At 39.0% G+C, this 14,699-nt stretch overlaps 1 protein-coding gene across 3 annotated transcripts in view; it reads right to left on the reverse strand.

Annotated features, from left to right (window-relative positions):
* ANKRD28 (ankyrin repeat domain 28) overlaps window positions 1–14,699 on the reverse strand; it is a 141,814-nt gene that overhangs the window by 70,624 nt on the left and 56,491 nt on the right. For 2 of the 3 annotated variants that reach the window (XM_034760729.1, XM_034760730.1), the window contains 3 exons: window positions 12,939–13,009; window positions 7,780–7,980; window positions 6,955–7,042 (listed from right to left, as the gene is read on the reverse strand). In XM_034760729.1, the coding sequence (XP_034616620.1) occupies window positions 6,955–7,042 (88 nt within the window). In that variant the 5' untranslated portion in view covers window positions 7,780–7,980; window positions 12,939–13,009. Of the gene's footprint in view, window positions 1–6,954; window positions 7,043–7,779; window positions 7,981–12,938; window positions 13,010–14,699 lie in introns of those variants that run through there. The other variant, XM_034760731.1, reaches the window with a different exon arrangement.

Genomic DNA, 14,699 nt, shown 5'->3' on the forward strand with positions numbered 1-14,699 from the left:
GACGAGTACCCAGAAGTCACCTCCTACAACACAGGCCCAACAAAGAAAATAACAGAACACCACTAGCTGTCATCTTCAGCCCCCAACTAAAACCTCTCCAGCGCATCATCAGAGATCTACAACCTATCCTGAAAGATGATCCTTTACTCTCTCAGATCTTGGGAGACAGACCTGTCCTCGCTTACAGACAACCCCCCAACCTAAAGCAAATACTCACCAGCAACCACAAATCACTGAACAAAAACACTGACCCAGGAACCTATCCTTGTAACAAAGCCCGATGCCAACTCTGTCCACATATCTATTCAAGTGACATCATCATAGGACCTAATCACATCAGCCATATCATCAGGGGCTCGTTAACCTGCACATCTACCAATGTGATATATGCCATCATGTGCCAGCAATGCCCCTCTGCCATGTACACTGGCCAAACCGGACGGTCTCTCCGCAAAAGAATTAATGGACACAAATCTGACATCAGGAATCATAATACTCAAAAACCAGTGGGAGAACACCTTAACCTGTCTGGCCATTCAATGACAGACCTGCGGGTGGCTATCTTACAACAGAAAAACTTCAAAAACAGACTCCAACGAGAGACTGCTGAGCTTGAATTGATATGCAAACTAGATACAATCAACTCAGGATTGAATAAGGACTGGGAATGGCTGAGCCATTACAAACATTGAATCTATCTCCCCTTGTAAGTATTCTCACACTTCTTATCAAACTGTCTGTACTGGGCTAGCTTGATTATCACTTCAAAAGTTTTTTTTCTCTTACTTAATTGGCCTCTCAGAGTTGGTAAGACAACTCCCACCTGTTCATGCTCTCTATATGTGTGTATATATATCTCCTCAATGTATGTTCCACTCTATATGCATCTGAAGAAGTGGGCTGTAGCCCACGAAAGCTTATGCTCTAATAAATTTGTTAGTCTCTAAGGTGCCACAAGTACTCCTGTTCTTTTTGCGGATACAGACTAACACGGCTGCTACTCTGAAACTTGTTTCCACTTTGTGTTTCAAGTCAGGATTTGGGAATACTGTCCTGACAAAACTCTTTTCAGATAAAAGCAACACTGAAAGAGCAAACAGTACCTTAGCAAAGGCCTGGGCTGACAATGCTTCTGCAGTAACAGACAGGGGAAGTTTTACTCCTCTAAGGCCTTATCTAGAGTAAAAGGGGTGAGGGGTAAAATCAATTTTTAACCCCATTTAAAACATTACTTAGCATCTAACATATATGCAGTTTAATATCTTTAAAATCATGTTAGATTTTGATCTAAAAATATAATTTTAGAGAGGTTAGCACCTAGCATAGATGCAGTTTAAATGATGTTTCAAATGGAGTTAACTAACTCAAGGAACCTAACTTAATTAAAAAAACCCAACCCAAAATATTCATTACTTTTTCTAGTCTACACAAGGCTTAAGAAACTAGACTGAAGATGGCAGGTTGATACCATAGTTCTAGCTTCACTGGGAAGAAGAGAACTGAGGTACAAAGAGCGGAGTTGGGAATGATACAGGGAGTGGTCACTTGCTTCCATAGCCATGCCTGGCAGGCAAGGGAGTAGAGCCTGTGATCTCCTTTGCAGTCCCCATCTAGAAACAGTGCCAAGAATCAGTTCCTTTTTCTGCTGACAGCAGCATGATCACCTAACCTTTCTGCAGAAGCCGTCAGAGGCTCTGTTTTCTCTATGCCAGCGGTTCTTAAACTGTTGGTTGGGACCCCAAAATGGGCCGTGACCCCATTTTAATGGGGTCACCAGGGCTGACAGACTTGCCGGGGCCCGAAGGCTTTCGCCCTGGGCAGTGGGGCTCAAGTTACAGGCCCCCTGCCTGGGGCTGAAGCCCTTGGGCTTCGGCTTTGGCCCCTCCACCTAGGGTGGTGGGGCTCAGACTTTGGCTCCCACATCTGGGGCGGTGGGGCTTGGGCGGGCTCAGGCTTCAGTCCCTCGTCCTGAAGTCGTGTAGTAATTTTTGTTGTCAGAAGGGGGTCGCAGTGCATAAAGTTTGAGAACCCCTGTTCTATGCAAACTATTTCTATAGTGGTTTTCTTTTAAATGTGTATGTAACACACTAATCCTTTAAATGAAAGCCTTTCTGAATCACAGCTGAAAAAGTATGCTAAACTGCACTTCTCAGTAAAAATGAATAAGCACAACTTTGCTCTTCCTCTACAACTTCTCTCGGGGCTCATTACATTACTTGTTTTTGAATAGAAGTAGTTCCTAAGGTTACTACTTCAATATAATCTTTGCTATACTTATATCAGCACAAGTTTGACTTAAGGCAAAAAACAAACACCTACTCAAATATGATGTTAAATGTCTGTCTTACTGATACACATGATGGACGTCTGTCCAAGCAGCTCTCTCTCCTGGTACATATGCAGTAAGTACTAAGACTGAAAATGGGGAAAATTATCTAGACCTATGCTATTATCTCTACTATCATAACAAATTGATATGAACAAAGACCAAAGAGTTAAAATGTTTCAAGCATCTATGGCATAATCCATATTATTCATCAATAATGCACTAATCTTCAAGTTAGTCAGGCACCAACACAGTTCTAAACCTCACTCTGTTTTACTAAGTGAAGTTGCAATATCAAAGTTTTATGCTTTGTGCCATAACTTTAAGGTAAACTTGTTCACCAATCATAGAGCTTCCCATTATTAACTGCAATTCGAAGTTTCTAGTGGGACAATGATATTGAAGAATACTTTTTTAGGAAAGCTATAAAAATGACGCACAATACAAGCTGAAAAGAGAAGGGACATGTTCTTATATTAAATATAGTGGGATAAAGTCAGCTCCATGATCTAAGTGTCAGTGCACTGCAGAGGCACTGACCAACAATGATTTTGCTCTCTCCCCTTCCCCCCCGGACCCCATGGCTTCTATTTCTTTCTATTGTCTGAGACTTTTAACTCCCCCACATCAGAAAGTATTTAGTTCCCCTCCCACCATAAAGAAGTTAATATGAATTGTTAAAAATAAAAAGACATTAAGGTTGTGTTTAAATATTTCTGAAAAACTGAAATGTTAATGATTAAACAACTTAAGTCATTATATAAGAAGATATAGAATCGTAGGACTGAAAGGGACCTTGAGAGGTCATCTAGTCCCTTGCACTCATGGCAGGATTACGTATTATCTAGACTATTCCTGACAGGTATTTGTCTAACTTACTCTTAATAAAAATCTCCAATGATGGAGATTCCACAACCTCCTTAGGCAATTTATTCCACTGTTTAACCACCCTGACAGCTAGGAAGTTTTTTCTAATGTCCAACCTAAACCTCCCCTTGCTGCAATTTAAGCCCATTGCTTCTTGTCCTATCTTCACAGGTTAACAACAATTCTTCTCCCTCCACCTTTTATATACTTGAAAACTGCTATTATGTCCCCTCTTAGTCTTCCCTTTTCCAGACTAAACAAACCCAATNACCTCCCTTGCTGCAATTTAAGCCCATTGCTTCTTGTCCTATCTTCACAGGTTAACAACAATTCTTCTCCCTCCACCTTTTATATACTTGAAAACTGCTATTATGTCCCCTCTTAGTCTTCCCTTTTCCAGACTAAACAAACCCAATTTTTTCCAATCTTCCCTCATATGTCATGTTTTCTAGACCTTTAATCATTTTTGTTGCTCTTCTCTAGACTTTCTCCAAATCTTTCCTGAAATGTGGCGCCCAGAACTGGACACAATACTCCAGTTGAGGCCTAATCAGCACAGAGTAGAGCGAAAGAATTACTTCTCGTGTCTTGCTTAAAACACTCCTGCTAATACATTCCAGAATGATGTTGGCTTTTTTGTTTGCAACAGTGTTACACTGTTGACTCATATTTAGCTTGTGGTCCACTATGACCTCCAGATCCCTTTCTGCATTACTCCTTCCTAGGTAGTCATTTCCCATTTTGTGTGTGTGCAACTGATTGTTCCTTCCTAAATGCAGTACTTTGCATTTGTCCTTACTGAATTTCATCCTATTTACTTCAGACCATTTCTCCAGTTTGTTCAGATCATTGTACCAAGACAATGTAATTGTAATGTCTCATTGCCAATGATCCAAAATAGCTGAATAAAATTTTCCTCCCCCCTCCCCAAACTCTCCCCAAATCCTGTCCTGAAGAGATTTCAGTCTATTTTTAAAAGAGGTACTATATAAATACACAATTTAAACTGATTTCAAAGCATTTTCCATGCTTTTTGTTTTTAAGTGAATCTAAAAACTATGCACACCATACAAGAATCATTTATATCTATGATGAAGTGCAACTGCCATTAACAGTGCTATATAACACTGCACAAATGTTTAGGAATAACTGGGAGTAGGGAAACAGTTAGACAAATTGTAAACTACCCAGAATAGAATTTGATCAGCACATTAATGCAAAACTACTACTCTAGAGTGCTGAAGGATCTCTAATGATTAGAGATGTATCTTGGTTTATATCTCATCTGACGAATTCCTATACTTGCAGAGCACATAATATAAATTTTTCTATTTTCACTCTTCTCTCCTGGGCTGGATAAACTATTAATTTTGAAAGTCAAACTGCACCACTCAATAGTCAAGACTATGGAATGGCATCAATTAACTTTTTCCTGCAATTGAGAATTAAACTCAGGTTAATCAATGCTGACTTAATACGGTATGTTTATCACATAATTTCCATTTTGAAGTGACACCTGCTTCTAGCCAATTTCTTGGAAATAGATATCAGTTACTGTTCAGAGCTGTGGCCACGACCATAAATTCTTCAGTCAGAACTAATACAGCCCTACTGAGATAAAAGAAAGGAGAACTGAAAGCAATTACAGCTGGTACCAAGTCATAAGAAATTACAACTTTTTGTGATGTCAACAGAAAGTATTTTGTAAGTACACAGATGCCACAAGTAGAAAAGACATCTGAGAAAAAAAAATGTGTTGCACCTGCTCAGAAGTCAAAGAAAACTGGTTGTTACTGAAAACTGCATCAGTAGCTGCCTATGACTTATTTAGAAGTATAACTGAGTTATTTAGTCAAGACTCTTATCTGCTTTTCTTTTAATCTTTTCACTTCTTGAATGAAGCTGGAGGTAAGGAACCATGACTACAGACAAGCTGAAGAAAAGAATTCCCATACTTATTATAAACAGCAAAGTTCTACATAAAGGGCTAATGGAAGGAAGTCTACATAAAGGAAGCCTATATCATTCTGACGTGATAACCAACCCATTGTGGACAACTTCATCATCAGAGGCAAGACAATGATTGAGAAAAAGAGGCTGAAATCCTGGAATAAAAGTGGAAGTGCAATAATTTCACGTTTTATTCTTGGTCCATTTCCCTGTTAAATAAACAAAACAAAACCCAAGCAGGGAGCCAATCTTAAAGGCTATTCTTCTTCCTTTTTGAGTCAGCTTCTGATACTCTACTAGAAAACATCATATTTTTAGTAAGGCTTTTGACATAGTCCCACATGACATTCTCATAAGCAAACTTGGAAATGTGGCCTAGATTAAATTACTAGAAAATGGATACACAACTGATTGAAAGACCATATTCAAAGAGTAGTTCTCAGTGGTTATCTATCAAACTGGAGGTCCCACAGAGGTCAGTTGCAGGTCCAGTACTATCAATATTTTCATTAATGATTTGGTTAATGGAGTGGAAAGCATGCTTATAAAATTTGTGGATGATGCCAAGCTGGGAGGAAATGCAAGCACTTAGAGAACAGGATTAAAATGCAAAATGGTCTTGACAAAATAGAGAATTGGTCGGAAATCAACAAAATGAAATTCTGTAAAGACAAGTGCAAAGTGCTACAATTAAGGAAAAAATTAAATGTACATACACAAAATGGAGAATAACTGACTAGGCATTGGAATTGCTGAAAAGGATCTGGGAATTACAGCACATCACAAATTGAATGAGACAATGTGATGCAGTTGCAAAAAAAGCTATTATCTTTCTTGGATGTATTAACAGGAGTATCATATGTAGGACATGAGAGGCAACTGTCCTGCTCTACTTGGCACAGGTCAGGCCTCAGCTGGATTACTGTGTCCAATTCAGGATGGCACACTTTAGAAAAGATGTGGATAAGTTGGAGAGAGTTCAGTATAGAGCAAAAAAGATGGTAGAAGGTTTAGAAAACCTGACCTATGAGGAAAGGTTAAAGACTGGGCATGTTTAGTCTTGAGAAGAGAACCTGAGGGGTGACCTGCAACAGTCTTCAAATATGTTAACGGCTGTTCTAAAGAGGACAGTAATCGATCTTTCTCCATGTCAATTGAAGGGAGAACAAGACGTAATGGGCCTAATCTGCAGAAGGGAGATTTAGGATAGATATTAGGAAAAAGGTTTTTAACTATAAGGGTAGTGAAATTCTGGACTAGGTATCCAAGGGAGGTTGTAGATCCCCATCTTTGGAGATTTTTTAAGAACACGTTGGAGAACACCTGTCAGGGAAGGTCTAGGTTCACTTGATTCTGCCTCAGTAGAGTGGGCTGGAACAGATGACTTCTAAAGGTCCCTTCCAGTCACATTTCTATGACTCTATAACCACCACTTATGAGTGATGGAGAATTATATTTATCTCTATTCAGTTTCCTCGTACGCCGATCACATTAGTGCACAAATTTTCAATCAGGAATCCACATTAAACCAAAAAGTGTTAACGTTTAGGGGAGAAACTGTTTTACTTTCCTTTCTTAAAATAAATTAGCATGTCATTTTTTTCTGCCACAAACGCATTCATAAAAAAACCAGTTTGCTGTATCCTATTACAAATTTTATATGAGATGTACAGATACCTTCCTCGTAATCATTTACTAAGTAATCTTGACTAAATGTTTTTGCCTAGAAATTAAAGAATATAAATTCAATAAAATGAAGTGATTGACTTTCTCCCTAATGCACAGAGAATCAGTTGCAAAGGTGTACATACCCATATATGCTCCCCAATGTATAGCTCGTCTGTCTTTCTTGTCAAATGCATTAATATTGGCACCTCTAGACAATAACAAACTCACCATCTAGGGTGAAGAAAGAAAAATAAGTAAAATACCTCTGCTCAGAATATAAAACTATGCATAGAATGTGGCATAATAATGAAAACAAAGAATAAATCTTGGGTGAAATGAAACCAAATTTTTGAATCTTTTAAAACCACCATTCCATTTACATCACTTCTGATATTTTGTGCATTTAAGTACACTGGATGCCCACACTGGTGACAATGTTGTGATCATGGGGTCCTCTAAATTATATATCAAGTGACAACCAAAATATTTCAGATTACCTATTTTATGCAACTGTTTAACAACCATGGCATACTATATGTACTGTATCTACTACATACATACTGTTTATTAAAACTAAAAAAAGTTAGTTAAAAATCTATCTATTTAATCACCCAACAAATTTACATATTAAAAGCCTTTCATTTCCATACAAATTGCTGAAAATGGATAAATTACACTATGGCTTCAGTCACTAGAAATTAATTTACAATTTAAGTTTATGCATTTTAGCAGAACCCAGACTATAAATAAAAGGTTGATTTTTTCTGGGGGAATGCAGAAACTAGAAAAAAAAGCATTCCTACTGGCTAGTAAGAAGGCCATACCTCACCACTGGAACAGTATTCTTCAGGGCTTTAGTATACATTTTACCATTACCAGATCATGTACACGTATGCAAATAACAAATAATCAGAGCTTTGGTGGGAGGCAAGAGGGCTAAGAAACAAGATCTGGAAAATAATCCATACCTCAACATGTCCACTGAAGGCTGCATGATGTAATGCTGTTCTACCTGCTCGATCTGACACATTTACATTACTTAGAAGAGGTACCAAAGCTTCAGCACATTTAACAGCTTTATTTGCAGCTGCTATATGTAGGGGTGTCTGCCAGTTTTTGTCACGGGCATTGACATCTGCTGAATGCTTTAACAACACCTGAACAGCATCCTGAAAATATTTGCAATAAAATAAATTACATTACCAAAGAACTAAAAGAATATACTTAGCAACTCCATGTAAAGTACAACAGAATCTCACTAATTCACACTTTGATAAACTGCATTCACATGTATTTTCGGGTTAAAAGTTTATTCTCAAGCCCAGCAAGATTCTGGGATGGTTATAGATCCCTCAAACACAGCCTAAGGCACTTACAATTGGCATTTGACACTGGTGGAATTCCCCATCACAAGATCAATAATTCTCAAGACTCCCTCTATTAGTATGCATTAGTGAGGCACTACTGTACTTAAAATATATTACTACCAATTGTTAGATACCTTTTTTCAAAGAATAAAAATAGCTGCAAATGGTATATTATAGATATGGAGAGTTTAATAACCATACTTTTTACATATCTGCCTGTTTATAATACTATCATATTATAAACCGACATCTGCAAAAGGAACACACTTTTAATGGTGCCAACGTGACAATCCTGCTGCTTTAGAGTTTTATACCACAGTAATTTTGTAAGTAAGAAGTTTCATTCCCCTTTATAAAATCAAGTTTAAACTGCAAACTTTTATACCATTCCTTTTACATTCCTACAGAAAGTAAAACCAAAAACAATCTTGTTAATAACATATGCACACAATTGCTCACAAAGGAAAACAGCTTGTCAATACAAATATTAAGATGTAGATGAAATACTTCATTTTTTCATTAAGTCCACAGAGTTTTCCACAATTCATTAATTGTTCTGATTGTTCCTTTAGCCAAATGCAAAAAGAGTGCAAAAATAAGGTTACCACTCTGAACTTAAAACATTCTACTAAGGCTAAATATTGCAGGCGTCTTAAATTACAGAGCAATGTTCCACATACACGTCTGGGCTGCAATACCTAGACATCGCTGTGAATCATGGGTGGAGCGGAAATAGTAACACTACATTCCATGTATTTATTCCATTAGAAGAACCTGTCAAAAGTTATCCTAAACTATATATTTAATTTCTTCTCCTCTTAACAAAAAATGTAAGAGCAACCTAGAAAATACTTGAAATAGCGAAATGGATATGGACCCAAAATGTATTTAATGGTTTACTAGGAAAAAGCTGATGATATATCAAGTCTTTGGCTCCTTTAAGACTAATATCAATGAAATCACTACAAGAATCAGGAAATAAATACTAGAAGAGCTCTGGTATTGGTTGGGCACAAACTGTCAAAGGAAATGCTAATTTTACTGTAAAAAATTGCTCAGGTCTTAGCATACAGTTAGTATGTGTATGTGCAGTGATGTATTTTCAAATTAAATGAATCTGCTTAACTTTTTTGGGGGGTGGGGGGGGCGGCAGGGGAGAAACACACCAGCATACAAAAGGAGTGCAAATTCAGATTCTGAAGACTAAAATTCTAAGCTGAAATATGTTCAAGAAAAAAAAAAAAGTTTGAAAACAGTCACCAAGATATTTAGGGTGACCAGATGTTCTTGTTTAATTGGGTCTGCCCTCATTTGGGGGGATAGTCCAGCTGGATTATACCAAAACCAGGATTTAATCATAGAGCTTTCTTAGCTACTGTACACAAGAGCTTGAACAACTACACTCCGCCCCAGAAACCAGTCAGTAACCAGCTCAAGAGGGAGCATCTCTGTGCTACTCCCAGCTGCAGGGTGTGCTAGTATGTGTTCCCATCCATCTATTTATAAGGTCTTCCATCATCCTAAAATTTAAGTGCCTCCCAAATATGTAAAAGTAGAAAACACTAACAAGTTCTCTTTCTTCCATTCCAAACCTCTAGGATAAATAAATTTGATTAGTGTATGAGATTTGTTTAGTTGGATGTTGTGCGTGTGTAGGAACTCTAGGGAAAACTAAGAATAAATAAATTTTGCATTTAAAAGTAATCAGTTCTGTGGTCACTTATCTCTTGCAGGAGTAAATTCCATAGTTTAGATCCAGTCATTGTATCTTCCACACACCCTCCCAGAGTTGGCTGACAGACTCATTGTTTTGATACAATGTTGTTGTTCTAGGTGGTCATGGTCACAGAGGGAGAGTGCTCTCTCAGGTAGCTAAGACAAGCCCATGGAAGGCTTTGAATATCAGGACAGAGGACTTAAGTTGGACTATATTCAATGGGGAGCCACTACCAAGAAATGAGCGACAGGTGACCTGTGTTGCTATAGCAACAGACTGCTTTACATTGTATTAGCTGAAGCTTTTGCATATCTAAGGCACGCAGGGGTTGGGTCAAAATGAAGTCCTGCTGGAGTCCAGTTCCTTGTGGGGAGAAAGAAGTGGGGGAGGTAGTTGTAGAAGTTAAAAAGGTCCTGTGGGGCAGACCTCTGGCTTGGTCCATTGTGTGGGAGAGAAGTGGTACCCTTTGAAGGTTGGGGAAGGATAGGTCCCAATCTCCAGATTTATATATAGTTCTGCCATAATAAAAGCAGTTCACTGCAAGTTCTTATATGCTACAGTTATGTTAATGCTATGCTAATATGATTTATAGTGTTCATTTTATTATACTCACAGCCCTAGAAGCAAAGCAAGACTTATACAAATGAAAAAATAATATTCTTATTTTAGGAATGATAACTGAGCAGAGGAAACTTTTTAAAAGTAAACTGTTCCATATATCCAAAAAATCATTAGCCAAATTGTGACAGATCCTACTGAGGGTATTCACAGATGAGGAGGAAAGGAAGGAGAAAGCATGCAAAGAGCATCCCATCCCCCACACAAGGGGCAGAAACAACTATACAGTAACTCCTCACTTAAAGTCGTCCCGCTTAACATTGTTTCGTTGCTGATCAATTAGGGAACATACTCATTTAAAGTTGTGCAATGCTCCACTCTTACATTGTTTGGCTGCCCGCTTTCTCCCAGCGCCTCCCACCCACCGGCAGACCCCGCGGATCAGCGCCTTCCCCTTTCTCCCCCTGCCTCCTGCCCGTGGCAATCAGCTGGCTTGCAGCGTTTTGGAGGTGGGGGGGGAGGAGGAGCGAGGACTCAACGCGCAAGCTCCCCCTCCCTCCCCTGCCTCCTGAATGCCGCAAGCCAGCTGATTGCCCTGGACAGGAGGCGGGGGGGAGGGAGGAAAGGGGAGCCTGCGCCAAGTCCTCGCTCCTTCCCCCTCCCTCCTGCCACCTAAACGCCGCAAGCCAGCTGATTGCCCCAGGCAGGAGGGAGGGGGGAGGAGCGAGGACTCAGCGCGCAGGCTCCCCCTCCCTCCCCTGCCTCCTGCTGGCGGCAATCAGCTGGCTTGCGGCGTTTTGGAGGCAGGAGGGAGGAGCGAGGACTAGGCGCGCAGGCTTCCCCTCCCTCCCCTGCCTCCCGAACGTGGCAATCAGCTGGCTTGCGGGGTTTAGAAGGGAGGGGAGGGAGGAGCCAGGATGCAGCATGCAAAGTAAAGGGAAAGGAGCTGGGAGGGGGAAGAAGAGGCGGGTCAAGGGTGGGGGCTTGGGGGAAGGGGTGGAGTGGGCGGGCTGAGGGTTGAGCACCCACCCCTGGTGCTTGCAGAGTAAGGGAAACTGCCCTGGAACCTAACACCCCTATTTACATTAATTCTTATGGGAAAATCGGATTCGCTTAACATCGTTTCACTTAAAGTCGCATTTTTCAGGAACATAACTACAACGTTAAGTGAGGAGTTACTGTAGTCCCAATGCTCAGGAGAGTGCAGGGACTGCTGCTTCAGTGAGGCTCCCTCAGGGGAGCATACTGCATTATCCTAAAGGATAGTGTAGCCTATGCACCAAGCCATTCATAGAAGAATTTTGCCCAAGTTCCTTATGGGACAACAGCTCCACATTACTACTTACTTAGGCTAGTGGCTAAATGCTACTATTTGGCCCAAAAGCAAAATCTAAAATGGATGGTTTTAGATCCAAAGTCTGATGCCTGAGACTCTGCAAAACCAAAACCATCTCATTTTATTCTCTCACTCCCCAATAGAAATAAAGCAATAATAGTACTGATATGACTCAGGTACAGAAGTCTGCGTAGGCAGGTTCTGTGAAATTCTCCCACATGACTCTAGCAACAATGCATCTCAATCCTAACCTTCAGCATATTTACTGAGCTAATTTTATGACTCTTCTTTTATGACAGTTAATGCCAGTTTGAAACTCAGAGAGAATACAATATCAGAACAATGATATAAATGCACCTCTTAATTTTTCTTCCTACGATATTTCTATATTTAGCAACATATTGATACATGCTTCAAAAACCTTGATTTTCTATGACAAAACAAAATGCCAGATATAATTTTCTTAGCAGCTTGCTCTGCTCTATTCTGTACACTGAATGTTTCAGATGAAACTTAAACCTACAAGCCCAAACTAAATACTTTATGTATGTTACAACGCTTACAGCTGCTAGTACGATTTTTTCAATGTTTTCAATAAAGAAACTATGGAAATGCTTGCCTATTAAAAATGAAACAAACAAACAAAAAACACTACAAAATTGTTCCGTATAGGTGAAAACAAACCCTATTTCATTTCTAGAGTATTTTCCCCTTATACTGAACCACTTCGGTTATCTCACCCCAAAGAAATCATGGAATTTATGTTCTGAATTCAGAAATATTCCCTGTCATGGGAATGACATTCATGATTTATTATTTCCATGTATAAGGATTTCTGGTTTCCTTTTGTATTAAAATAATAAAAACAAACTACCTGTACTTATTCTAGATTCTTTTAATGTAAACTTCTAAGAGCATATTATTTTTGCAATTTTTTTTCTGTATTCTACAATTGGAATTATAAAGTTATGCCCCCCCCTTTTTTTCCCTTAAATTAAAAAAAATCTGTGGCAAACGTCCTGGGCTCTCTAAGCATTTTCAGTAGTTTCATTCTACAAGAAAACTGAGTAAGAAATAGTAGGTAGTCTGAGATGCTGTATTTTATTTTACATGGAACTGTTCTAAAAAATAAAAGTGTTTATTTCATACCTCACTACATGATGCAACAGCTCTGTGTAAGGGAGTCAACCACTTGCTGTCTTTGGCATTAACTCTAGCTCCTGTAAAAAAAAAAAAAAAAAAAGTTAATTGACAGTGTATTCACACAAAATCTAAGTGTTCCAATAGACAAATTACTGTACAAAGTTACTATAACATTCTACGCTAGGCTAGTTAATGCAGGAGGATTCCAAAAACAAACAAACAAACAAAAAAACCACTTTTCTCTATGGGCTTTGAGTTATAGGATTCTCCCTTTGATGCACAGATGGAATTCTGAATTCCTTGCTCACTAATAGTGCAGTGTATTTAATCAGTTATCTCCACTAGTGAAATCTATTTTCCCAATGGTACTTCAAAGAGCTAATGTGGCAGGAAAAAGAGAAGCACTGATACCCTGTCTTCATGCAACACAAACTCAAGCACCCACAACACACAAAACTTAATGGTATTCTGAAAGCAGATGAGGGAAAGAAGATTCATGATCCCCCTTTTCCCCTTTGTGGTTGGGCAGATTTGTCTGCTTCCCTGCTGTCAACAGATGGGGTAGTGCTCGCTGTCCCCCTTGGGAACTGGAGTGCATGAGGGAGAGAAGAGCAATATTTGATCTTTTCCACTAGGCCCACCCAGTTGGCTTCAGGACACCACGAAGCTGCTTACTCCTGCCCTACAACTACTGGAAAGCGTGCCTCTCTTCAGCAGTTGGATTACAATGATCCTGCCTCCTCAGCCAGAGAGAATATTTCCTCCTATCAGCTAAGCAATACCCTAGAAATCCCTAAATGTGGGGTGTTTTTGTTTGTTTGTTTTTTTTAGGCCCATTTTGGGCTTGACCCTTGTTTTTTAAGTAAAACAAAATGATAGTCAAAAACTACTACAGTCAATTGGGAAATCATTCCTTCCAATTCCTTCCCCCAGCAAGAGTTTCAATGAAATAAAGAGTTTACTTTTATCAAAGAGTCTTCACTTGTAAAATGAATTTTTTAATGAAAATTTCCATTTAACTCAACCACCATTTTTTGTCAAAAAAAGTGTTTTGACAATTTTTTTGACCAGCTTTGGAGTCCAAATGTTAATGATAAATCTCTGTATACTAAGATGAGCATACACCTCTTAAATTATCAAGAAAGGCAAGCCATTTATTGAGAAATTGATGTTTGGGGAAAGCATAATTGGGACACAATAATCTAGTATTACAACATTTGGCCAACTCAGGAGAAAATTACACCTTGTTGATATGTAATATCTCTTCTTTCAGCAATTTAAAGACCAACACTGCTTTCTGATAAACCGGCATGTAAATCATGTGCCTCGTTACAAAAAAATCAGCTACAGTGTGCACCATATTCTTTTAGTGCACATGAATTTTGATTTTAAACTTGCAAATAATTAGACCGTTGGCTTAAACAAACCACTATCACAGAAACAACAAAGAGTCTGGTGGCACCTTAAAGACTAACAGATTTATTTGGGCATAAGCTTTCGTGAGTAAAAACCTCACTTCTTCGGATGCATAGAGTGAAAGCTACAGATGCAGGCATTATATACTGACACATGGAGAGCAGGGAGTTACTTCACAAGTGGAGAACCAGTGTTGACAAGGCCAATTCAATCAGGGTGGATGTAGTCCACTCCCAATAATAGATGAGGAGGTGTCAATTCCAGGAGAGGAAAAGCTGCTTCTGTAGTGAGCCAGCCACTCCCAATCCCTATTCAAGCCCAGATTAATGGTGTTGAATTTGCAAATGAATT

This window comes from Trachemys scripta, chromosome 2 (assembly GCF_013100865.1).
Source record: "Trachemys scripta elegans isolate TJP31775 chromosome 2, CAS_Tse_1.0, whole genome shotgun sequence".
Taxonomy (NCBI): Eukaryota; Metazoa; Chordata; order Testudines; family Emydidae; genus Trachemys; species Trachemys scripta.